Genomic DNA, 26,491 nt, shown 5'->3' on the forward strand with positions numbered 1-26,491 from the left:
ATGAACGATCAGTTCTTACAGGTATTAATATGTTGCTGTCCTTTTTCCTCTAAATTAATATGTTGCTGTCTACTTCGGTAACAGGAAACAGAGTTCTGCAGATATCCCAGCAACAGTCGGAGATTCTGTGTATTAAGCAATTGTGTTGTGAAACGAAAACATGACTGTGACAAAAGGGTTTAGATTGAGCTTTAGATTATGCATTGACACAGGAATGTGATTGGAATCCATTTAATGAATAAAGGGTACTTCCTCGTCTTTGCGGCCATAGCTTATGCCAGTTACAGTAGCCACTTTCAGAATAGGACCATTGGTTGCTCACCACAACTTCACTAAAGGTGATGGTGGCGTGGACACAGGAGGGTGGTGAGGATTACACTACATAAATTCCGTAGTGTAAACTGTGGCCACAAAGATGAGTAAGTACAGAATAAAAGGTTAAAAAAATAAAAAAAGGCACAGCTATGTGCAGCAGCAGGTATCCGGGCAACAGCGGCTGGGAAGCGGCGTCCAGGCAGCCGAGATCCGGTCAGAGACGGCTGGGAGCTTGTCGCGTTATTTGCGGTGTGGCTGGGTGGGAAGCGCTGCTGGATTTGAAAACATACTTTGCAGAGTATTTTTTTTTTATCTCAGCAAATCAGCATCAAGCCGGTCTCTGCAAAGTATGTTTTCAAATTCAACAGCGCTTCCCGCACCCTTGCCCCCGCTGCCTGGACGCCACTTCCCAGCTGCCACAGCAGCAACTTCTCGGGGAATACATACAATAAATCACATACGATTTATTGCATGTAAAAATGGCACATAAAGTGCCAAATTGCAAGCGAGCCTCCCGGGGAACTCTCACCTTAGGACAAGTCAGACTAGTGTATGGGGGCCTTTACAAAAAGCACGAGGAGAGAAGGCCCTGCTCATGAGAGCTTACATTCTAAAGGGAAGAGGCAGACAAACTGCAGTGACAAGGAAGGGGTGCTCACCACTGTCCCATACACACTGGGCAGCTTTCAAACTAAAAGCAGCTTATACGACGAAATTGAGCTATTTTCAGCTCAAAGTTGCCCAGTGTGTATGGGCCTTAAATTCGGTACGTTAGCAATTTGGGATCATCACAGCTTACGTCCTCTTATAGGGACTTATACTATACAGCCACACAGTATTTACCAAACATTTCAATAATTGATGACGAATGATGATGACATCCCAGGACCCTAATATTGCAGTAGTCGTACCTCAGGGCATGTCACACATGAAATGACTCTAGTGATTTATATTGGACTGGGTTCTAGACTTATTCCAACCTTAAAAAAAAAAAAAAAAAATCATATAGATATGCACTATGGGCTCACCTATGCACTATGGGCTCACCTACTGAGGAACTATGATTAACTCCTAGATATGAATCCAAAATTATTGGAACACATTTCATAGGATATATGAAAGGTTCATTTTTTGCCTATTGGGTGTCAAATCGAAATTTGTCATCATTCAGTAAATATGTATGCTTCTATCAAGGCCAGAATTACTGTACTAATATTTTTACGAAGGGTCACTTTAACCCCAAAGGGCACACCTTACACAATGATATTGATTTTTGATGATACTAATAAATTAGCATTTTATCAGTTTGCATCTTTAGCACACATTTCTCAGTTAGATAGTGCCCCCTCCAGAGCCTTTTTTTTCTCCTTTTTGTTTTGTAGTATAAACACATGACTCGGGGGTGCACCGCTGACCAGCATAATTGCAGGCACCTTTTCAGATGAAAACAGGGCTGTTTTGTGGGATTTGGTTTCGCCTGCCAGAGGCAGGTAAATAAAAATCCCCAATAAGCTGGAAGGGGTAATTAAATACTGGTAAATGATCGTGAGTGATTGACTAACCCCCTAAGGTAAATATATATATAACATACATATAATTTCCTCTGCACTTGCGATTCCCAGGTGCAAGTGGGAATCGTATTGTGTTAATAAAAATCAGAGAGATGATAGAACACATTATAATAGGGTAGGAGTCATTGGGGGGCAATTTACTAAGATGTGTATTCTACTTCACATGTGATGTTGCTATCAGATTCTGTCTATCTTCTAGAGCAGGCATGTCCAACCTGCGGCCCTCCAGATGTTGTGAAACTACAATTCCCATCATGCTTTACCACAGTTTTGCTATTAGGGTATGCTAAAACTATGGAGAGCCATGCTGGGATGTGTAGTTTCACAACATCTGGAGGGTCGCAGGTTGGACAAGCCTGTTCTAGAGGGTGCTAAATAAATAAAAAGTATATTCTGATTGGTTGCCGATAGCAACATCACATGTGAAGTAGAATACACATCTTAGTAAATTTCCCCCATTGGATCAACCCATATTAGGTCGATATGGCTTAAGGTGCGTACACACGGGGCAATATGATCGCTGGCAATATATTGCTCAGCAATCATATTGCTCAGTGTCCCATTTTCATCTGCAACCAGAGATGGTCACAGATGAAACTGTCACACTGCAGGCAGAAGAGGCAGTGGAAGTCGCTGGTTGGAGGAGCATGCTCCTCCGACCAGCGACCATTCAGGGGCTGAAAACGGGAGCGCGCACCCGGCGATTTATCGCTGGTGCACACTCCAATCACTGGCAATATGGTCGCTCAGCGACCATATTCCCAGCGATTTCAGCCCCTATCGCCCCCGTGTGTACACAGCTTTAGCTCGACAGGATTGTATGTAATATACGTGCTGGATCGACAGCACTAGCCAGGATCAGCATAAGCTATTAGAGCATGGGTCCTCAAACTGCGGCCCTCCAGATGTTGTGAAACTACAAGTCGCAGCATGCCTTGCCACAGTTTTGCTATAAGGGAGTGTTAAAACTGTGGCAAGGCATGCTGGGATTTGTAGTTTCACAACATCTGGAGGGCCGCAGTTTGAGGACCCATGTATTAGAGTGTTAAGCCAATAGGATTCCAGGGGTCGGGCTTAAACACTACACTAGTGAATGCAAATTCCTGGCCTGCGATGCAAAAAGAGCCGGTGATCCCCGGGGGACTGATCCAGCACATATATTACATGCCTGTATACAGATATGTCCACATACATCTTGGCTTTTTTTCTCAATTTGTCACAACATGTAAAACACGGCTTAGATGTTTTTCCAAATGTAGCAACTAGATAGAGTCTAAAAAATTTCTGAAGCAGTAGAACTTGTATAAAGTAATAGATTAGAGAAGCAAATTTTTAGAAAAATCACAAAGCGTGACTTTTGCAGAGTCCAAGGTGTGCCATATTGCGCCATACACGGTGCAGTAAAACCAAGATGTACGTGGACACATCTGTATATGTGCTGTGTGATCTCCCCCCTGCACTACTTGGTAGGCGCTGCAGCCGTCTGTTTATAATGATCAGAGTATAGATTGATAGTATATCAGACATTTAGAAGCATGCAGTGAACACAAACTGCTGTGACACATAGCTTTTAGTACAGTTTTCCCTCCCCCTTGAAGAATACTAGGTCCCATTTTTAGATTGCTCCCATCTTGGAATGCAATACTGATCTCCCAGATCTCATTAAATGTGCAATCAGCAGAGCCTTTCCCAAGCCAAAATAAAGACACAAAGACACATGCTGGAACAGCTGCCCGTTACTGACAAGGATGTCAAGTCTCTAACACTTCTCTTTTTACAGCAATTGTGAGGAATAGAACCCTTGTTTTCTTTTCTTTTACAACACCCATTACAAACACAGACTGGCGACCAAAGCCATAGCCAGGTACACACGGCAGCGATAGGGGCTGATATCGCTGGGAATATGGTCACTGGTGACCAATGTTCCCTCTAATTTGACAAAGGCTGCGTGCGGCAAAAGATTTTGGCTGTGCAACTTTGGAAGGAAATTTAGATTTTTGTGTGTTAACTTTACTTCAAAATGATATTAAACATTTAAACATTCAAATTACAGCACAGAATGTAGTTAATGGGTGAAACACACATTAATTGAGTCCACAACTGCAAAAAGGGACCACTGCTGCTTTGTGCGCTCTGTTGTAATGTCTGTGCGCACGCTCGTCAAGTTGTGTGCGCGCGCACAGCTTAGAGGGAACACTGCTGGTGACCATATTGCCAGTGATGGGAGTGTGCCCGGCCATAAACCGCCGGGTGTGCGCTCCCGTTTTCAGCCCCGTAGAAGACCTTCACACATTCGGAGAAGAAGTGGGAAGTTATAGAGCCCGTGGCAGGATGGAAGTCGCCTTCCTCTATCTTGTAAGGAATTCTTGTTTCAGGCAATGCATTTTATTTTGTATGGTCATTTCTATAAATGCAGCACTCCAGTAACTGCTTATTGTTTGACAAACGCACCCATGTGTGGCCCAGGTATGTCACTAGGCACAGATGATTGCTGGTTTACGTTGAGGCTTGTGTAGCGACTAAATGATATGTATTCTTCCATAAATTGGTACAAAGTAGGAGGTATAATAAATAAGGTTATTGAAAAAAGCAGCTATTTACAACAAAAGTTAAATACTGTATTATTTTGTGTTCAATCTGTTTCATTACATATGGGTCTTACAAAACAAATCAAGCCAATGAGCTCTCACTGAGATGAATGCTATCTTCAGTTACTGTGACACATACCAGCAAAGACAATGAAGTGGTAAATGGAGGTAAAATACTGCTGAAGTATATGAGCTCATTTCATTCTATTTATAGGTTATTTTTAAACATTGAATGTTAAGGCATGGTACAAAACAAATTGACGGCTCATGAAGGATATCCTGTTCAAAATAATGATGGAAAAATTAGCTTCAGAGAGCCACAGATTCTTACACTTCCCTTAGAATATAATGACTTCTGTTTAAAATTGGTTTTGCAAGCTGTTACCACTCAAGTGACCTTAAGTACATAAAGTAAGCAAGTCATTCTGTATAATAAACAGGATGGCAGCAAAAACACAGGACACTTTAGTATATGCAGTATTCATTAGTTCCACGTACTCTCTTCCGAATAACAAAACATTTTACTTTTTACCACTTCAAAGTCTAAAGGTCCGCATATATTGCGCTGATTTGGGCCCATTTCAACTAATCGGGCCATTGAATTGGGTCAGTTTGATATCCACTCAGGTCGGTGGTTGGACCTACTAGCTGTCCGACTACCCAACCTGGTACCTCTCTCACGGTGGCAAGCCTACACCTGCAAGCGTGTGTCACTGTCCCTCGGCGCCAGTCCTCCATGTCTCCTGTGTCGCGCAATTTGATGTCAAACCCTCGGGCTGATCAGTGTGATGTCAGCAAAGTTTGGGGCCCCCCGTCACTGTGACACCCCCCCCCCCCTTCAGTGCTGGGAGAGATAGGGGTATAACTGAGGTCCTGGCCTCCCACACAAGCAGATGCGGGGATCAGACACGGGGCCAGGGATGCATGCGATCCATCACAACAAATTGCAATGGATCGCATGCGTCCCTGGCCACCGGGAAGGTATCAGGTGGCCGTACACTGCCGCGAGACATCGCAGCAGTGTATGGCCACCATAAGGAGGGAATTTAGGGAGTTAAAAATGGAGGTAACCTCTGGTTTTTACAACCATAGCTATTCAATGGCACACATATTATTATAATTATTTTTTACCCCAGACCCTGTCTAATGCCAGTTAAATTAAGATGATAACACTGCTTGATGGGAATTAACACACAGCCTCTGTGATAAGCTTGTGAGTTAAAGGGCAGCACGGATGGTGTAATGGTTTGCCGGTACTCTTTACTTAGAAGGGCGCCCACGATTTTGATCGTGGGGATCGTTAGTAAAAAATCTCGGGCATCTCGGGGATTGAATGCACTAAAAAATCGGGTGCGATCAACCGACGAGATGCCCGAGATTTCCCATAGGGAACAATGTTAAATGTCTCAATTGACCCAATTTTCCTGTTCAATGCCTCAATTGACCCGATTTTTCCATAGGAAACAATGTTAAATGGGCCACAGAGGCCAAATAGGCACCCTGAAGTGTATAATGGCCACCCGAATTGTTAACGCCACCCCACGATCAACGTCAACCCGATGCGTGGCGAGCGCAGCGAGCCCGCGAGGGGCGGCGGTACGCGTCCTACGACCTTTTCATACCACCACTATCCACGTCAGCATGGAGTTGAGAATAGAAAGTGTGGCGAGCGCAGCGAGCCACCGAGCCCGAAGCGTGGCGAGCGCAGCGAGCCCCGCGAGGGTACGCGGACAGCTGTGAAGCCCGCGAGGGGACGCGGATACCTGTGAAGGTATCCGCGTCCCCTCGCGGGGCTCGGTGGCTCGCTGCGCTCGCCACACTTTCTATTCTCAACTCCACGACGACGTGGATAGTGGGGGTATGAAAAGGTCATAGGACGCGTACCGCCACCCCTCGCGGGCTCGCTGCGCTCGCCACGCTTCGGGTTGACGTTGATCGTGGGGTGGCGTTAACAATTCGGGTGGCCATTATTCACTTCAGGCTGCCTATTTGGCCTCTGTGGCCCATTTAACATTGTTTCCTATGGAAAAATTGGGTCAATTGAGGCATTGAACAGGAAAATCGGGTCAATTGAGACATTTAACATTGTTCCCTATGGGAAATCTCGGGCATCTCGTCGGTTGATCGCACCCGATTTTTTAGTGCATTCAATCCCCGAGATGCCCGAGATGGGCGCCCTTCTAAGTAAAGAGTACCGGTTTGCCTTACAGCACTGAGGTCATGGGTTCCATTTTCACCATGGCCATAACTGTGAGGAATTCGTATATTCTCCCTGTACTTGCTTGGGTTTCCTCCCAAATTCCAAAAATATACTGGCAATTTAATTGGCTCCCAACCAATTAACCCTAGAATGTCTGTGTGAGCATGTATATGTTGTAGGGAATATAGATTGTAAGCTCCACTGGGGCAGGGACTGATGTGAATGTTCAAATATAGCGCTGCGCAATATGTATGCACTTTATAAGAAACTGTTAATAAATAAAATAAGTGTCGTGGCACCCATTAATTTGACAGTTATCAGGGATTTTTTTTTCTGCCTTCCCTGATAAGTGCTGCTGGCATAGGCCAATTGAATAGCCTCAGGTGATCAATTAGGCATTATTGAATTCCCCCTTAATCTTGCTGTGAGGAGTTATGAAAGACTGGAAATATCTTAAAATATTAATACTTGCATTTCATAATCCCAAACTATGCAGAGGCTTAACAGCAAGAACTGGGTGTGTCTGGCCAACTAAGAAGCAGGTTGTGTTATTTTGCTTCTTCAGGGACAATTTATCAAGACACTGGTCGCCCCCCCCCCCCCCCCCAGTTATCCATAGCTGCCGGCTTCAGCAAGACTGTATGCACTTGCTGATGCTGAAATAGACTCTGAAGTGCATTGGTTAAAGTGCCCATTACCTTTAGCAAAGGTTACAGAATAAATTGCAAAATCTCAAATTTTCCTAAGATGGGGTACACATTAGGTGATATATTGGGCAACATGTTGTTTTGCTTCAAATTCAAACATATTGTGCACATTACAGGCGTGCTTTTTCTTGTTCACATGTGTCGTCAGCGGGGCTGTTCCATCTGTGCTGCACATCAGATGGCCAATACCACAGACAACAACATGCAGGTGAAAGCGTGATGGAAGGATATACAGCACAGCTGTAACTCGGTTTATGCAGTGCATACGGCCAAACAATACGTCCTTACAGCCGGAATACACATTATTCTGAGGTGTACCCTGTCTAACAAAAATTGTGCTTCAAAAGCAGTATATAAAATTATGAATTTAACATAGCAGCTCAGATTTATGTACAGGATGGTAGGTTTCTTTATTCATCATTACAAGTAAAAAAATTAAAATTCTTGGTTAATGGTTTACAAGTAAAGTTCATTATAGGGGCCTGGAAAAAAAAATCTTGCTTAATTGGAACAAAAGCGGTAGTGTTGCCCTGCACCCATGTCTATAGGAAATCAGTATGCCTGGAGATATAGATAGATCTCAGTACGGATGGTGTAATGGTTAGCATAACTGCCTTACAGCACTAAGGTCATGGGTTCAATTCCCACCATGGCTCAAACTGTGTGGAGTTTGTATATTCCCCATATACTTGCGTGGGTTTCCTCTAGGTTCCTCCCACATCACAAAAATATACTGGTAAGCTAATTGGCTCACAACAAATTAACCCTAGAATGTCTGTGTGCGTGTACATGTGGTATGGAATATAGATTGTAAGCTCCACTGGGGCAGGGACTGATGTTCAAATATTATCTGCAAAGCGCTGCGGAATATGTACGCGCTATATAAGAAACTGTTAATAAATAAATACCAACCCACGATTATGCCGGACTCGATACAGCTAGCCACAATTAGGTGCCTGGCCAAAAAATATTCAATAGAATTTCATATAAATAAGGCCCTCAAACAACAAGGTTTTTATCTGCCGTCAAATTCTATTGTTTCTAAATAGCATAACAAACACTCTTCTGTATTTAGCGCAGAGTGCTTTCAGAGTCTCCCCAGTCCTTAGGGCAGTGGTTCCCAAACTTTTTTGAATCACGGCATCCTAGAGTATCAGAGTATTTTTCAGGGCACCCCTAGGCCAAAAGCTTGTTACCAAGAATAACAAATAATAATAATAATAATTAAATAAGTTGTGCTTAAAAGTTATCCTTCGGTCCAGTTATGTGGTGAGGAACATGATTCACTTCTGTTTATCCACATATATTATAATTGAAAGCCACAAGCACTGATTTTGCCCATTACATTGACCATAAACAATTTGAATCTGTTCTGGACCACCACCTGAGGCACCCCTGCAAGTGCTCCGAGGCACCCCAGGGAGCCTAGGTGCACAGTTTGGGAACCACTGCCTTAGGGCATACATGTTTATGTATATTATAACCCACACATGTACTATGGCAATGACTGCGAAATGCAGCACCCATTTCTGCTCTGTGGGATTTCCGGCACGCACACGATGATTGTTATAATAATAATAATAATAACAACGCTACACAGCGCCGCTGAGCCCTGGTAACCGGTGTGTGTGTGTGTGTGTGTGTGTGTGTGTGTGTGTGTGTGTGTGTGTGTGTGTGTGTGGAGCAGCGGCCGGGAGACATGTGCAACATGACAGCGGTGTAACCTTGAGCTCTGAGCAGCGGAGACACCGGTTTCCTCCTCTTACCATGGCGAATCCGGAGAGCAGCGCCGAGGTGCGGCTGGAAGCTTTCAGCTTGGCCCGGCTCAGGTAGAGCTTCCTCCAGGACAGCGCCTGCATCGAGTGCTCGTCCAGACTCATGAGCTCCACGTAACTCCGGCTAATCCACTCCGGGTAGGACAACTCCTCCTCCTTCACCTCCTGCTGCTGGGGACGCGGGCGGGACCTCTGTGGCACAGCACTGCGCTCCGAGAGCATTTGCCCACCGCGGCCCTAATGCTGCTGCACGTCCGCCCGGATCATCTTACGCATCGCCAGGAAACGAGAGAGCCACCCGCAGATAGAAACAGGGCGAGCAGCGGCCAGACAGCACTGCGACGGAGGGCGTCACCGGCACTTCCTCACAATACTGCGTTACAACAACTTGTCGCCTTACTCCTGCCAACCAGCACCCGTGCTACTGTCACTTCCGCCAACCACTGACAGACTCCTGACGTCATAGGCATCGCTTACCGTACACCCATACTCCGTCCAAAATCCAAATAACACAGTACTACAGTGGTTCCCAATCTTTTTTAGTTCACGGCACCCTTTGGGTTTCCATGATTTCATTAAGGCATTAAAATAGTTATTAACGTGTTTTAAAAATAATACATAATTTAGCATATAGAAATAATAATATATTTTATATAGTTCCTGACTTCTGCAGCTGCACCCCAGCTAAGTGTCAAAATTGCATCACTATACTTTAGCATACCTCCCAACATGACCCATGCCAGGATGGACACAAAGCTCTGTTTCTGGACTTCCCTCTTAATGTATGATTGCCATCAACAAGTTATTTCATAAGAAAGGTGCTTCAACACAGGTGATACTAATATAATTCAACAGAGAAGTCCACAGAGCAATGTGTCCCTCCTGGAGAGGCTCATGTTGGGAGGTATGAAGCTGTCATACAAGTTCAGGATCCTTTAGAAAAGGGGTTCTCAAACACGGTCCTCTGGACCCCACACAGTTCACTTTTTCCAGGTCATCCGGCAGGTGCACTCATTACTTATTGACAAATTTTAAAAGATCCACAGGAGGAGCTAATTATTGCACTTGCGATTCTGTGAGACCGGCAAAACATGCACTGTGCGGGGGTCCTCAAGACCGAGTTTGAGAACCACTGCTCTAGAACATACAATACTATTTATTATTTTTCGCCCCACATACATGAATTAAAATGGTTACTGTTGTGTTCACGAAATAAGGCCGTCAAGAACTGTCGCCCATAAGTTTTTATAATTTCTCTACAATATACACTTGTTCTGGAATGCGTAATCTATTACATTTATTTTTAACCCCTTGAGTGGTGGGTTTTGCTGGGACAGGACCCTGCCCCAGCAAAACCCACCACAGGATGCAGAAAGGTCCCCCACTCCGGCATTTGTACGCCGGAGCTTATCTGCCGCCGCTGCCCTAGCCGCCAGACACAGTAGTGATATATGGAGGCAGGCTCAGGGATGTTAGCAGCGGCTCGGGAGGACTCGGGCGTCTGAAATCCTCAGCGCTCCCGAGTCGCGCCGACCATGCCGCCTACATCACTGATGCAAATAGTGAATGGCGGCTGGCAGGTGCCCATACACGCTGCGATTATTGGATGCGTTTTGATCCCGATCGCATTGCATCGCACACAATTTGCATGCACATACTTTTTGAGATGTGCAATGGGATGTGCACAGGAGCACGCAGCGCATGGCACCACCCTGTCACACCGTGTATGGGCACCTTCAGTTAGAGGTGTAGCTAGGTGACATAGTGCCCGGAGCAAGGGTATGTGTCTCCCCTTTTCCTTCTGTTGCCAGGTGTTTAATGGTAAAAGATGCAGGTTTCTGCATCCTCTCCTGGCGGCGCCAGCGTTTCATGAACTTCTGGGTAACTGCAATGGAGTAATTACTAGTTTTGCGTGCCCTATGGCATTTTAGTGTCAATTACACAAAATGCTCCCTGTGATGCTTACAAACATAATGTCCCCTGTAGTGCCGCTTCCACACATATTGCACCCTGTAGTGCTACTTTAAAATATAATGCTCCCACATGCATAATGCCCCCACTAGTTCCACTTGCACACATAACTCCCCACCTGAAGTGCTTTTTAACTACATGCTCATTGCCAGGGGGGTTATATGCTCGTTGCCAGGGTGCGGTTACACCCTAATTGCCAGGTAGGGGAGGTACATGCTTATTGCCGGGGGGAGAGGGGCACATGCTCTTTGCCAGGAGGATTACATGCTCATTGCCTGATTCACAATGTTGGGGGGAGGGGGGTTTACATACTTGTTGCCAGGGGAGGTAGATTACATGATCATTTCCAAAGGGGGTGGGGATTTACATGCTCATTGCCAGGGGGTCACTTGCTTAGGGCCAGTGCAAGGTTTCTCAGCACCCTAGGCAAATATTCTGCAAGCCGCCCCCCCCCCCCCCCCCCTTTCAAAAAACACACCTTCAACACATAGCTGCCCAGGACATCACCGTTGCCACCAGCAACCCTCCCATTCCTGAACACTGCCACTACAGACAGCACACACAACGTTCCTACTAATGCCTCCGCAGACATCCCTACCAGCACCCCCTTCCCCCAAACACTGCTCCTACCAACAGCACCCCTGCCTGGACAAGTGCACATTACTGCAGACAGCACCGCCGACAGACTGTCTGTCAGCGGTGCGGTCTGCAGTGATGTGCATTGTCCAGGCAGGGGTGCTAATGGTAGGAGCAGTGTTTAGTACAGGGTATAGCCTGTGGTAAGGGGGGTTGGAGCTGTGAAGGGGAGGCAGTAGAGGGTAGCCTGTGTGGGGGGGATCGCTGGTGCCACAAATGGGGGGAGGGGGTGGTTTGGGGTTTTGAGGGGAGAGAGAGCATGAGGGGGTAACCTGTGGGGGGCTGTGTGGGGGAGGGGGGGCATGGGTGCCATGAATGGGGGGGTTTGGAGCTGTAAGGGGAGAGAGAGAACATGAGGGGGGGGGGTAGACTGTGTGTGGGGGGGTCGCGGGTGCCGCGAATGGGGGAGGGGGGGTTGAGGTTGTGAGGAGAGAGCATGAGGGGGGTAGCCTGTGTGGGGGAGGGGGGGTCGTGGGTGCCGCGAATGGGGGGAGGGGCGTGCGTCCACTGGAGATTGATGAGGATTGCTGCCAGGGCCTGGTGGCTGACGACCAGCCAGGGATGGGGGCAGCAAGTTTAACATGGGCAGGCTCGAGCGGGGTGAGGGAGGGCACGAATGACTCACCGAATAGCTGAGTAAGTGCTTGAAGTTGGCAGATGCAGCTTCGCTTCCTTCCTCCGGCTCTCCTCTGCGTAGCTTTCCTGCTGCTGGCCTGCTGCAGCTCACTACCGCCCTCCAGTGGCCGGCGCCCTAGGCAAATGCCTAAACCTGCCTAGTGGTGGCACCGGCCCTGCACGTGCTCATTGCTAGGGGGGTTGCATGCTCATTGCCAGCTGGGGATTACATGCTTGATGCCAGCGCCTGGAATCTGCATCTGGGTACTCAGATCAGCACAGCAGGGAGACACTGAATGGAATAGTATTAGCAGTTGGGAACAACGGAGCTAGGTAGGGGATATTATTGGGGGTCTGCAGCCCATAGGTAAAAGTCGGCCAAAGCTTCCGAAACCAACCAAATGCACTAAATAAAAGATCGTTTCACAGTCATCAACTGGAGGCTGTGATCTGCAGTATCTATACAGCCCTTTGTACCTATTTTTCATGAATGCAAAGTAAAAATATCAAATGTTAAGGCTACTGTACTATGGTTCCTAAATTAGGCACATATTTTCCTGTAAGCTATGCAGTGTGCCCAGGATGGTAGCCTCTGCTGCTACTTTAAAGGGTCATGTTGGGAGGTATGTACTGTTGAACCTAACTGCTTCTATATGACACTGTTGTATACACTGCAATAAAATAGTGAAGGGGGTAACTATTTTTCATACACTATTGACTTCTTGTTCTGTAATACAGTTTCCTGCTGTGTTTTCCAATGTCTATTGCAAGATTAGGAGGAGGAAAAAGTCACCCATAGACTATATCGATCACAGTACCTACTTGGGCCTTCTGACAATCGCAGAGTAACAACAGACTACGGAGAGCATCTGAACATCCGTTCTATAGAAATCAGTGACACAGGACTGTACTACTGCTGGCTCCAACAGAAGATGAAGGCTGGATTCAGGATGACTGTGCTAAAAGGTGGCTTTAAAACTCGGTTTACTGATCTAGAGGCTATTTGCATACCTCCCAACATGACTGTCTCCAGGAGGGACGCAATGCTCTATTCCTGGACTTTCCTCTTAATGCATGGTTACCATCACCTGTGCTGAGGCACCTTTCTTATCAATGAACCTGTTTAAAACAGGTGATGGCAATTGTGAATTAAGAGGGAAGTCCAGAAGAAGAGCATTGTGTCGCTCCTGGAGAGGGTTATGTTGGGAGGTATGCTTTAGTATGGTGATTGCATTTCACAAAGGGATGGATCCATTTCGGGATGGCAGAATCTGAATATTGGTGCAGTAAATGCAAGCAAGCTAAGTGCTTCCCTGCTTTATACTCAGTGCCCAATAGTAGCTCTGCCCCCTGACCTCCCTGCAGCATGGCAGGAACTCAGGTGCATGTGCAGAGCGACCCACCAGATGAATCCAACACCCGCAGAGGGGGACCGCAGGAGAATACCGCACCACTGGTGCTTGAGATACCACACTGAATTGCCGGAATGGTGCGTATACATGAATTGCTACTTACCAAAGGGTACTTGTTTCCTAGAACGGCGCCCAGATTTCGTACGTACGGTAACGTAGTGAAATCGCATTGCATCGCATGGGCCATTATAGCGGCATGCGATTTTTTAATGTAATTTTTTCAATGCTGTGTGCCCCACTGTATCGCATCGCACCTCTCGCAAAATCGCATGCGATTTTATAGGGTGTGCGATGCCATTACATTACCTGATATCATTGTATGTCCTAAAAAGAGGTTTTACGCACCGCCCCCCCCCCCCCCACTATCAACGCCACCCCAAAGCGCGGTGTCGGAATGCGTCCTCCGAACTTAACATACCCCCACTATCCACGTCGGCATGGAGTTGATTTTATATAGTGTGGCGAGGGGACGCGGGGGTATAAAAAAGACGGAGGATGCCACGATTCGGGGTGGCGTGGATAGTGTGTGTGTGTGTGGGGGGGTTGCGTAAAACCTATTTTTAGGACATACGATCATATTATTGTATACCTAATGTAATGTTATCGCACACTCTATAAAATCGCATGCGATCGTATGCGATTTTGCGGCAGATGCGATGCGATACCCTGGGGCACACAGAGCAGTGAATAAATTACATGAAAAAATCGCATCGCATGGCACTAAAATGGCCCATGCGATGTGATGCGATTTCCCTACGCAGAAATAGCTTAGTGGGCGCCATTCTAGGAAACAAGTACCTACGAAAGCTATCGAACTGATGCAATATATAGTGTTATGTTTCAATAAATTTTACGCAATGTACATGAATACACCTCTATGTCTTAGAGGCCCATTTATTATTGAATATTTGAAGCTAATTCTCAGAAAACACCTGTTTTCGTGTGGTAGCCGCAAATATTAAGTATCCCCAGAATGTATCAGAATGGACAGCAGCAGGAATCTCTGATCCCTGCTGTTATCCCTTCTTCCTACCACCAGCTGCATCCCTCATAGGTTTCTATGAGGAATATCGGGCAGCATCGCATCAGGTCCCTGGGATGGTGGTAGCCCATTGTAGCCAGTGCGGTCAGCGGGTTCGGTCTGGTGTCAGCACTAACCGCACATACACAGACCCCATGGCATCCAGCTGAGAGCATTGCTGGGACAAGATCCTTTTGGATACCTTGCCCTGCATGTGCAGGAAGGTAAATATCGGTGATAGAATCACATATTACAATGCGATCATGGGCAGTAAGTCATGGTTGCAGACTTTCTTGCTGCCCTCCAGGAGCAAATAGGGGCAGTGCTGGGGTGGAGCCACAGCCGGGCTGACCTGCTTTGGGGGCGTGGGTAGAGAGATTGCGTCATTTAGCCCCACGCCCCTCCGTGCAATGCCGGTATTTTATGCATTGCACTGCGTGGGGCAGGGCTAAAATGATTGCGTCATTTGACCCATGGACCCCCCTGCCGAGGGGCGATCCGCTGGTGGTTGCAGGGCAAGCCCAGGTTTTGTATAAATATTAGTGTGTTTTTTTCAGTAAAATAAGCAAATCTAAAAAGTAGTTTCCTGTGCACGCTATGCATCCATACACCAAGAGCCCTCCTCCCTGCTTTCCAGCCTGACCCTTTCCATCCTTCCTACAGGCTCCTCCCTGCTTACCAGCCTAACCCTTTCCATCCTTCCTATAGGATTGAATACGTCCCCCCCCCGTTTATCTATACAGCACCTCACATACTCACTTAGTGACTGCCAGTCAATGCAGCGCTATTCTGCTCCTCTCTCATAGCCGCCAGGACCTCCTTGACCCATCAGGACCTTGCTGAATATCACTGCGGTATGCTCCCACCCGCAAGCCCCCCTTCTGGTCTCCTGTTAAACAACTCTCCCCCTGCTGTTGGCTGACTTGGCTCATCCAAGCACATCCGTCCGCACCGGCTGACTCTGGCCATCAAAGTTAATTGTGCTGGCACCCCCCTCCCGGCCCGGAGAGACTCCCAGCAGACAGACTCTTCCGCACACCTACTCCAACACCGGCTACCTCCATTCACTTCCAGACCGGCTCACACCACGAAAAAAAAAAAGACATGCAGCTGTCAGTAGGCTTATTTGTTAGGGCCATCGGCCGCGGCACCCCTGTGACAGTGCTGCGGCACCACAGGGAGCCACGGCGCACAGTTTGGGAACCACTGCAGTACTATATTTATTTGTCTCAACGTGTTGGCAGTTGTGCTGCTGTTAATTCAGAGATTACAGTATATTATAACCCACTCTTTAATGTCACCCATTTGTTTACAAAATATTTTGGTTTTACATTACATAATAGAGACTGATTCAATCAGCCATGGGATTAGAATGGTTATTAAAAGTACTAAAATATTGATTATTTTTGCTTGTGCCACCAACCATAACGCTCCAAAGTGCTCAAAGGATTTTATCTGCTCAAAGAGGTCATTTATCATAAGTTTCTTATGTGAGATTTTTTAGCATTTTGTCATGCTTGGTCATATGACTGTTTTTGTGATACTATATAAAATTTTCTTCAAGATGCATATAGAATTTCTCACATATACATTCCATGGGCCAGATGCACTCAATTTCAAAAGTGATAAAATGGGGAGTGATAAACAGCCAGCCAATCATTTCCTACCTGTCATGTCACAGACTGTGTTTGAAAAATGTCAGACAGGAGCTGACAGGCTGGTGGTTTATCAATCTCCATTTTATCACTTTTGAAGCTTAGTGCATCTGGCACCATGTCTGTACAACTCCTTAACCCCTTCCCGACATTTGACGTACATTTACGTCATGGTCGGGATGTACTTCCCGACACATGACGTAAATGTACGTCATGACTTCAAAGTGTCACCGCGTCTAGGGACGCGGTGACAGAGGGACGATGTCTGCTGTCCCTGACAGCAGACATCTTCCCTCATTGCCCAGGGGGGGCAGCGATGCCCCCCGCCATGGGCGATCGCTGCGATTGGCTGTTCAAACGTGAACAGCCAAAAGCAGCGTTTACTGTGTAATGTGTAAAATTTAGACTCTGCTGCCCCCTAGCGTCCAAAAAAAATAAAAGAAAGTTGAAATAATGATGTAATAATAAAGTTTAGATATGGTCTATGTTAGTTATTAACTATTTTGAGTGGTATGATTATTTGTCTCACAAGCAGAAAATGTAACATTTTGCAAATTGCAAAATGTTCATTTTTTTTACGACATTTTGGTATTTTTCACACAAAAAAAAAAACTGTATTGACCAAAATTTATCACTAACTTAAAGTACAATGTGTCACGGGAAAACAATCTCAAAATCACTGGGATAAGTAAAAGCAAAAAAAAAGTTATCCCCACTTAACCCCTTCCTGACAGAGCCAGTTTTTGCGTTCCTGACAGAGCCCTTTTTTTCAAATCTGACATGTATCACTTAAGTGGGGATAACTTTTTTTTGCTTTTACTTATCCCAGTGATTTTGAGATTGTTTTTTCGTGACACATTGTACTTCAAATTAGTGGTAAATTTGGGTCGATACAGTCTGTGTTTTTTTGTGAAAAATACCAAAATGTCGTAAAAAAATGGAAAATTTAGCAATTTGCAAAATGTTAAATTTTCTGCTTGTGAGACAAATAATCATACCACTCAAAATAGTTAATAACTAACATAGACCATATGTCTACTTTATGTTTCCATCATTATTTCAACTTCCTTTTAATTTTTTTGGACACTAGGAGGCTTACAATATGAATAGCAAATTCTCAAATTTTCAAGAAAATTTCAAACACTGATTTTTTTAGGGACCAGTTCAGTTCTGATGTGACTTTGAGGGACTTGTATGTGAGACACCCCCATAAATGATACCATTTCAAAAACTGCACCCCTCACAGTATTCAAAACAGCATTTTGGAAGTTTGTTAACCCTTTAGGTGTTTCACAGGAATTAAAACAAAGTGTAGGTGAAATGTCAAAATTTCATTTTTTTTGCAGATTTGCAATTTTAATACATTTTTCTAAGGAACACAGTACATTTTACTAGAGAAATGTGACTAAAAATTGATTCCCCCAATTCTTTTGTTTTCATAAATATCCTATATGTGGCCCTAGTGTGCACGTTGACCAAACCACAGGCTTCATAATAGAAGGAGCACCTACTTGATTTTGGAGCCTCCTTTTTATGAGATTATTTTTTAGGCACCATGTAGGTTTCTAGGCACCATAAGATGCTAAAATTTAGGAACCCCCCCACAAGTGACCCCATTTTGCAAACTACACCCCTCAGGGAATTCATCTAGGGGTATAGTGTACATTTCAAACCCCCAGGGGTTTCACCAATTGTGGTACAACTGGGCAGTGAAAATGAAAAATTAAATTTTTTACACAAAAATGCAGTTCTGGCTCAAAATTTTTCATTTTCACAAGGAATGAAGGAGACAAAGCACCCAAAAATCTGTGCCCCAATTTCTCCCGAGTACGGCAATGCCTCACATGTGACCAAAAAATACCATTTGGGTGCATGGCAGGACTCAGAAAGGAAGGAGTGATTTTTGGATTTTGCAGCTCAGATTCTGGTGGAATGTTGGTGGGTGCTATGTTGCATTAGCAAGACCCCCCAAGCACCAATACAGTGGAACCCCCCCACAAGTGACCCCATTTTGCAAACTACACCCCTCAGGGAATTCATCTAGGGGTATAGTGTACATTTCAAACCCCCAGGGGTTTCACCAATTTTGATACAACTGGGCAGTGAAAATGAAAAATTACATTTTTTTACACAAAAATGCAGTTCTGGCTCAAAATTTTTCATTTTCATAAGGTATGAAGGAGAAAAAGCACCCCAAAATCTGTGCCCCAATTTCTCCCGAGTACGGCAATGCCTCACATGTGACCAAAAAATACCATTTGGGTGCATGGCAGGACTCAGAAAGGAAGGAGTGATTTTTGGATTTTGCAGCTCAGATTCTGGTGGAATGTTGGTGGGTGCTATGTTGCATTAGCAAGACCCCCCAGGCACCAATACAGTGGAACCCCCCCACAAGTGACCCCATTTTGCAAACTACACCCCTCAGGGAATTCATCTAGGGGTATAGTGTACATTTCAAACCCCCAGGGGTTTCACCAATTTTGATACAACTGGGCAGTGAAAATGAAAAATTACATTTTTTTACACAAAAATGCAGTTCTGGCTCAAAATTTTTCATTTTCAGAAGGTATGAAGGAGAAAAAGCACCCCAAAATCTGTGCCCCAATTTCTCCCGAGTACGGCAATGCCTCATGTGTGACCAAAAAGTGGCAGGACTCAGAAGGGAAGGAGTGATATTTGGATTTTGCAGCTCAGATTCTGGTGGAATGTTGGTGGGTGCTATGTTGCATTAGCAAGACCCCCCAGGCACCAATACAGTGGAACCCCCCCACAAGTGACCCCATTTTGCAAACTACACCCCTCAGGGAATTCATCTAGGGGTATAGTGTACATTTCAAACCCCCAGGGGTTTCACCAATTTTGATACAACTGGGCAGTGAAAATGAAAAATTACATTTTTTTACACAAAAATGCAGTTCTGGCTCAAAATTTTTCATTTTCAGAAGGTATGAAGGAGAAAAAGCACCCCAAAATCTGTGCCCCAATTTCTCCCGAGTACGGCAATGCCTCATGTGTGACCAAAAAGTGGCAGGACTCAGAAGGGAAGGAGTGATATTTGGATTTTGCAGCACAAATTCTGGTGGAATGTTGGTGGGTGCTATGTCGCATTAGCAAGACCCCCAAAGCACCAATACAGTGGAACCCCCCCACAAGTGACCCCATTTTGCAAACTACACCCCTCAGGGAATTCATCTAGGGGTATAGTGTACATTTCAAACCCCCAGGGGTTTCACCAATTTTGATACAACTGGGCAGTGAAAATGAAAAATTAAATTTTTTTACACAAAAATGCAGTTCTGGCTCAAAATTTTTCATTTTCAGAAGGTATGAAGGAGAAAAAGCACCCCAAAATCTGTGCCCCAATTTCTCCCGAGTACGGCAATGCCTCATGTGTGACCAAAAAGTGGCAGGACTCAGAAGGGAAGGAGTGATATTTGGATTTTGCAGCACAAATTCTGGTGGAATGTTGGTGGGTGCTATGTCGCATTAGCAAGACCCCCAAAGCACCAATACAGTGGAACCCCCCCACAAGTGACCCCATTTTGCAAACTACACCCCTCAGGGAATTCATCTAGGGGTATAGTGTACATTTCAAACCCCCAGGGGTTTCACCAATTTTGATACAACTGGGCAGTGAAAATGAAAAATTACATTTTTTTACACAAAAATGCAGTTCTGGCTCAAAATTTTTCATTTTCAGAAGGTATGAAGGAGAAAAAGCACCCCAAAATCTGTGCCCCAATTTCTCCCGAGTACGGCAATGCCTCACATGTGACCGAAAAATACCAGTTGGGTGCATGGCAGGACTCAGAAGGGAAGGAGTGATTTTTGGATTTTGCGGCTCAGATTCTGGTGGAATGAATGGTGGGTGCTATGTGGCATTAGCAAGACCCCCGAAGCACGGTGAAATTATGAACCTAATAATCCATAGATGTGTGGTATATTTTAAAACACTCCTTTATACATAGGCCGGGTTTGTCGGGGCAAGTGTCACACTGGAAAATAGTTTGCTTTCTTATTCCCTTTTTATAGCAAACTTTGCACCTTTTTTGTGTCCTGCCCTTTTTTCCAGTGGAGGGGATTTCATCAGGAAAATGCTGCCCTGGTACAATACGGGGGCCAGTACTAGAAGTACTGGGGCCCTCTGCCTGCTGGTTCCCAAATATTAGGCCCTTTATGACTTCCTCTTGAAAGTGCATAAATGTCCCCCTCTGGCCGGTAGAACGGAATAGCACGTAAGCGTTATACAGTGCCATCTGGATGATATACACGGCCAGCTTCTTGTACCAGATTTTTGTTTTCCGCAGGGCACTGTACGGCTTCAGTACCTGATCTGAAAGATCCACTCCGCCCATGTACTTATTGTAATCCAGGATACAATTAGGTTTGGAGGTGTGGGTACTGGTACCTCGTACAGGGACGGAGGTGGTACTGTCTCCGTGAATTGTTGTCAGTATAAGGACATCCCTCTTGTCCTTATATTTGACCAACAACATATTTTCGGTGCATATTCCCCTGCTTTCACCCCTTCTCATTACTTGGGCAATGTGCGTTTTTGGGAGGCCTCTTTGGTTCTTGCGCACAGTACCGCAAGCTGCTGTACCTCTTGAACCAAGGGCCTTAAACAGAGGGATGCTAGTGTAAAAGTTATCAACATAGAGGTGATAACCTTTATCCAGGAAGGGGTGCACTAAATCCCAGACAATTTTTCCACTAACACCTACTAAGGAGGGGGGGCATTCTGGCGGTTCAATTCTTGAATCCTTCCCTTCATATACCCTAAACATGTGGGTGTACCCTGAGGTGCTTTCACACAGCTTATACATTTTTATGCCATACCTTGCCCTCTTACTGGGAAGGTACTGGCGGAATTTAACCCTTCCTTTAAAATGTATAAGGGACTCGTCAATACAAATAAATTTTTCAGGGATGTACATCTCTGCAAATTTGGCACTGAAATGATCAATGACCGGCCTGACTTTGAATAGCCGGTCAAAGGTGGGATCATCTCTGGGAGGGCACTGTGCATTATCGTTGTAATGCAAAAATTTAAGGATCGTCTCAAATCGAGCCCGGGGCATGGCCATACGGTAAAATGGGGTGCTGTACAGAACATCTGTACTCCAATATTGCCTAATTTCTGGCTTTTTTACTATGCCCATATGAAACACCAGACCCCAAAACGTCATCATCTCTACTGCATCTACAGGGGTCCACCTAGCAAATGATGACGTGGGGTTTTGAGCAATAAACTGCTGGGCATATAAATTAGTTTGGTCCACCATTAAATTTATAAAATCATCAGAGAAAAATAATTTGAAAAAGTCAATTTCTCTGAGACCTGTGGAATCAAATTGGATTCCTGGCATGGCCAAAAACTCAGGAACCTGGGGCTCAAAATTGTCTGGTGGTGGGGTCCATACGAGATCAATTATTGGGGGGGGGGTCTCAGCTGCTCTACGGGGGCGTCTTTGAGGGGGTCCCTCATCACCAGAGGAGGAAGAGGAGCTTAAGACAAATCCTTCAAATTCCCCGCTTGCATCACTGGCTGTGTCAGAGTCAGAGGCAAGCATGGCATATGCCTCCTCCGCTGAATACATTCTTCTGGATGACTGGGATGACATTTGGGATGACATTTGGGATGCCATTTTTATTTTTGTGTTACTGGTAGTGAAATGTTTCAACACGTGTATAGTGTAGGGGGGGGTACAAACTTTATTTCAACCCGGGGGGTATGTAGTGTGTAGTGCAGAAAAAAAAAAAAATACTTTATACAGGAATTTGATCCCAATAAAAAAAAAAAAAAATTGAAGGGGTTAAAAAAAAGGTCCTGCGCCAAAAATTGAGCACAGATGTAACGTCCGTCACTGAACAGCGCTCAAAGGCAACAGAAATTTGATAAAAAAAAAAAAAAAAATAGATCAACCCTGTGCCGAAAAAGCTGATCAGTGATGTACGTCACTGATCAGCGCACAGTGGCCACAGGACACCCACAAAATCACAGTGTGTGTAAAAAAAAAATTAAAAAAAGACCCCACAGCACTCTCAAAAAAAAAAAAAGGTGATCAGTGATGCGACACTGATGCGACACTGATTACCAGTGAGGGGCAGCAGGTGCACAACCTTTGGTGCAACTGACAGTGCAACTGGCAGCAACTGACAGGTATATATAAAAAAAAAAAAACCCTGCGCCCCCAAAAAGTTGCTGATCAGCACAGATATACTGATCAGCACAAAAGGGGGGGTAGCAGACACAAAATATACACTCTCTATCACTCTCTGTCACTATCTCTCTCTATCTCTCACTATCTATCACTATCTATCACTATCTATCACTATCTATCACTCTAGGACACTGCAGCAGCAGCACTGACAGTTATATGTATAAAAAAAAACCTGCACCCCCAAAAAGGGGGGGTAGCAGACACAAAATATACACTCTCTATCACTCTCTGTCACTATCTCTCTCTATCTCTCTATCTCTCACTATCTATCACTATCTATCACTCTATGACACTGCAGCAGCAGCACTGACAGTTATATATATAAAAAAAAAAACCTGCACCCCCAAAAAGGGGGGGTAGCAGACACAAATCTCTCTATCTCTCACTATCTATCACTATCTATCACTCTATGACACTGCAGCAGCAGCACTGACAGTTATTTATATATAAAAAAAACCCCTGCACCCCCAAAAAGGGGGGGTAGCAGACACAAAATATAGCTCTCTCTGTCACTATCTCTCTATCTCTCTCTATCTCTCTCTATCTCTCTCTCTATCACACTGCAGCAGCAGCAGGAAGTCCCAAGAAGTCAGATCCAGGAAGCGTCCAGCACGCTACAAGCAGTGATCAGGTGATCAGGTAAGGTATTTGCAAGGATCAGGTAAGTATTAGCAAGGATCAGGTCAGTATCACGGCAGATAGGCACGGTGACCGCTCTGCACGCTATTCCAGACCGGAATGGCGTCTGCAGCGCAGTCACCGTTAGTTTAAATGTCGCGCCTTGGCTGTGATTGGCTGTCGGTCCGACGGACCAATCACAGCCTTGGGGGCAGGTGGGGTGAGGGTGGGGTGAGGTGTCATCGTCACCGATGACCCCCTCATGCCCCCTGACGCCCGGCGGTGATTGACACCTGTGTTACCGAGCGTCTGATTCGCTGGTAACACAGGAAAACGCTGTGAATGACTGTTCACACTGAACAGCCAATCACAGCGATCGCCGACGGGGGGGGGGCGGCATCGCAGCCCCCCCTGGGCATGCAGGGACATGTCTGCTGTCAGGGACAGCAGATATCGTCCCTCTGTCACTGCGTCTCTAGACGCAGTGACAGTTTAAAGTCATGACGTACATTTATGCCATGTGTCGGGAAGTACATCCCGGCCATGACGTAAATGTACGTCAAATGTCGGGAAGGGGTTAAGTGATACCTGTCAGATTTGAAAAAAAGGCCTCTGTCAGGAAGGCAAAAACATGCTGCGTCGGTAAGGGGTTAAGGGGCATATTTATTATTGTAATAGTATTATTGGGTGCCCGTGATATTATAGATTCCTTATCGCTGCAATTTGTACCAATGTCATTCTGTTTGCGGCAATGTTTGATGTTGCTGGGTCAGAGACTGTCAGAATTGTTCATATTTATACATATATGATCACTTTACTGCTTCAACATAACCCTAACATAATGTTACATTACTAGCCTATCACCCAGCTGCTTTTAAGCATTGAGAGCAATGACCTCTTACCCTGGAAACACAGACCCGCGAATTGTGGAGTTTGTATGGAATGGGGGCAGGGGTTGGTGACTTCAGCCTTGTCCCCACCCCTCGCCTGCAGCATTTAGTCTCCTCTACGAGAGAATTAAAATTCGACAACCATGAGAGAGACTCATGACTATTTCACATGCTGCGGTTTCCCTCATTCGGCAAAATGCCGGACAGGCAATATCCGCGCGGTACATGTAAATCAGCATTGACAGCTTATGGGCTATTTCACACACTCCGGCTCCTGCCGGGCGGAGAAACCCTGCACGCCAAAAGCCGTGCCGCATACAGTAGTTAATAATGGACACAATTGTGTCCATTCACACGGGACGGCCATGGCCTGACCGCCCGGTTGCAGCCGGATCCCACCACTGGAAGGGACGGCTGCCGGCAGGAGCCGGAGCATGTGAAATAGCCCTATAGATCCTTTCACATGGACCTGCCACAGCCCGGCCGCCGGGTAGCAGCCAGATCTATCCACTAGAAAGGAAAGCTGCCGGGCCGTGGCCGCCCCGGTCTAACATGCTAGTGTGTGCAAAGGGAGATAGGGGGCCTTTAACACACCTTGTTTTTTGGTGCGCAGGTACAGATCACCCCGCCCTCAAATTGACATAAACCCTGTCCTCAGAATTAACGTGGCAGAAACAGATGTAGATATATAAAATATTTCTATATTGTATTTTTTATTTAATTTTATACTTTTTTTATATTGTTTTTATAACACACCATTGAAATTGGCTAAAAACTGGTGCATGTGAAAGGCATAGGGGTGTATTCAATGCGGCCGGCGAGGGGGTAAACGGCGGGTATCGCAGAAAACAAGCGATCTTCGCTGTTTAACCCCTGCGCCGGCTGCTCACCCTATTCAACATGGCAGGGAAATCGATTCCCACAAACAGCGAGGCTAGCGGCTAATCCAGGGAGCCCGCTGCATTTAGCCGCGAGTCTCACGGTTTCAGTGGCCGCATATGCCGTTTCCCCCTCGCTAAAAAACGGGAGCAAGGGGGAAACAGCATATGCAGGGGTTCAGTTGAATACTGACCCTGTGGGCTGTGACAGCGAGCAGGCAGCACTGCTCGCTGTCACAGCTCGCCAGCAGCATTGTATACACCCCATAGTTTGTCCGTCTTTTTGTCGTCAGGTCAAAACCGGAGTGAGTGAAATTGCCCTTACTGTATTGTACGGACATTTCCATTCCCTCCCCCCCCCCCCCCCATCTCTGGATCATACAGAAAGGCTGTATTCCCTACCTCCCTCTGTCCCCAGTGACTGTTGCATAAAGCCCCTGTAAGGGACACTCTATTGTCACAGCGGCCAATATTGCTGCAAAACTCGGGTCCAGAGTGTTATTACAGTTTCAACCTAATCCTGGAAATGGGATGTTAGAAATGTATTTCAGTATTTGAAAATAAAGGAATGATTAACAACTGATGAGAAAAACCTTTCATCTACCAATGGTTAATATAAAACCCTTTTAGTAATAAGTACAAAAGGCAACCCTGCAGGAACACAGGGATGTCATCCAGCACAATGCTGATGATCTCAGGAGGAAGAGAAGAGAAAGGGAGAACTAGAGCACAACCTGCATGCGGGGGGTGTGTACACACACATGGGAAACGGAGTGGCCTCGCCCACACCAAGCCTAAAACACTAGTGTGCTGCTTAAAAGTGCAGCAGCCTCCCAGCAGCAGTCACAACAAATAAAGCGCCCGCCCGGCGCCTGCGTACATGCCAGCCCCCGTGACCGACCATAACATCAATATGAGAGGTTCCCGAGTGTCAGGAAATGTCTGATTCACTGTTGCCAGCAGCCCACGCGTGTTCGCAGCAAACTTCTAAGTCATGTGGCCCTTGATGCGCCTGGAAAGCTTGTTACCTTCCATAGAACATGACGTCAGCGGCCCCATTACTAGCACCAGCACTGCTCCCAGGCTGCACTTTGTAACACGGACCCGGAGCTTGTCACTCCGGCGCTAACTTTGTTCTGGTGTTGCTGCCTCTCCCATCACAGCACAATGCCCAGCAGCAGCAGGCGGGCGGGTGTGTGTCACTGAGGCGCCCTCCTGCCGCTACAGCCACTCTGTAGCCCACATCTACCTCCTTCACCTCATCATGGAGGCAAGGAAAGCGTCTGGAAGAAGAAGACGGAGACTGGTGTGTAGCTGTGAGCGGCTGATGGAGTGGATGAGAGGAGTGTGCCTGGGGGTGGGCTGAGCAGGGACGGGGGAAGAGTACAGGAGTGGTGTCACAGCTATTGCTGGGG

The 26,491-nt window shown here is 46.0% G+C and overlaps 2 protein-coding genes across 7 annotated transcripts in view; one reads left to right on the top strand and one right to left on the bottom strand.

Annotated features, from left to right (window-relative positions):
* The window catches only part of LOC146011342 (calcium release-activated calcium channel protein 1-like), a 49,706-nt gene that overhangs the window by 22,104 nt on the left and 1,111 nt on the right, over positions 1-26,491 (bottom strand). The window contains exon 1 of one of the 3 annotated variants that reach the window (XM_083151360.1): positions 13,201-13,299. The exons of 1 other annotated variant lie outside the window; for it this stretch is intronic. Coding sequence is in view for 1 of the 2 variants with exons in the window: in XM_083151358.1 (XP_083007484.1) it covers positions 9,148-9,378 (231 nt within the window). In the remaining variant the exon portion in view is untranslated. Of the gene's footprint in view, positions 1-9,147; positions 9,591-13,200; positions 13,300-26,491 lie in introns of those variants that run through there. One more of the 3 variants, XM_083151358.1, reaches the window with a different exon arrangement.
* The window catches only part of KDM2B (lysine demethylase 2B), a 139,384-nt gene continuing 138,819 nt past the window's right edge, over positions 25,927-26,491 (top strand). For 2 of the 4 annotated variants that reach the window (XM_083151348.1, XM_083151349.1), the window contains exon 1: positions 25,927-26,382. In XM_083151348.1, the coding sequence (XP_083007474.1) occupies positions 26,341-26,382 (42 nt within the window). In that variant the 5' untranslated portion in view covers positions 25,927-26,340. The remainder of the gene's footprint in view (positions 26,383-26,491) is intronic. The other 2 variants (XM_083151351.1, XM_083151353.1) reach the window with 1 other exon arrangement.

This window comes from Crinia signifera, chromosome 1, assembly GCF_055691185.1.
Source record: "Crinia signifera chromosome 1, ASM5569118v1, whole genome shotgun sequence".
Classification (NCBI taxonomy): Eukaryota; Metazoa; Chordata; class Amphibia; order Anura; family Myobatrachidae; genus Crinia; species Crinia signifera.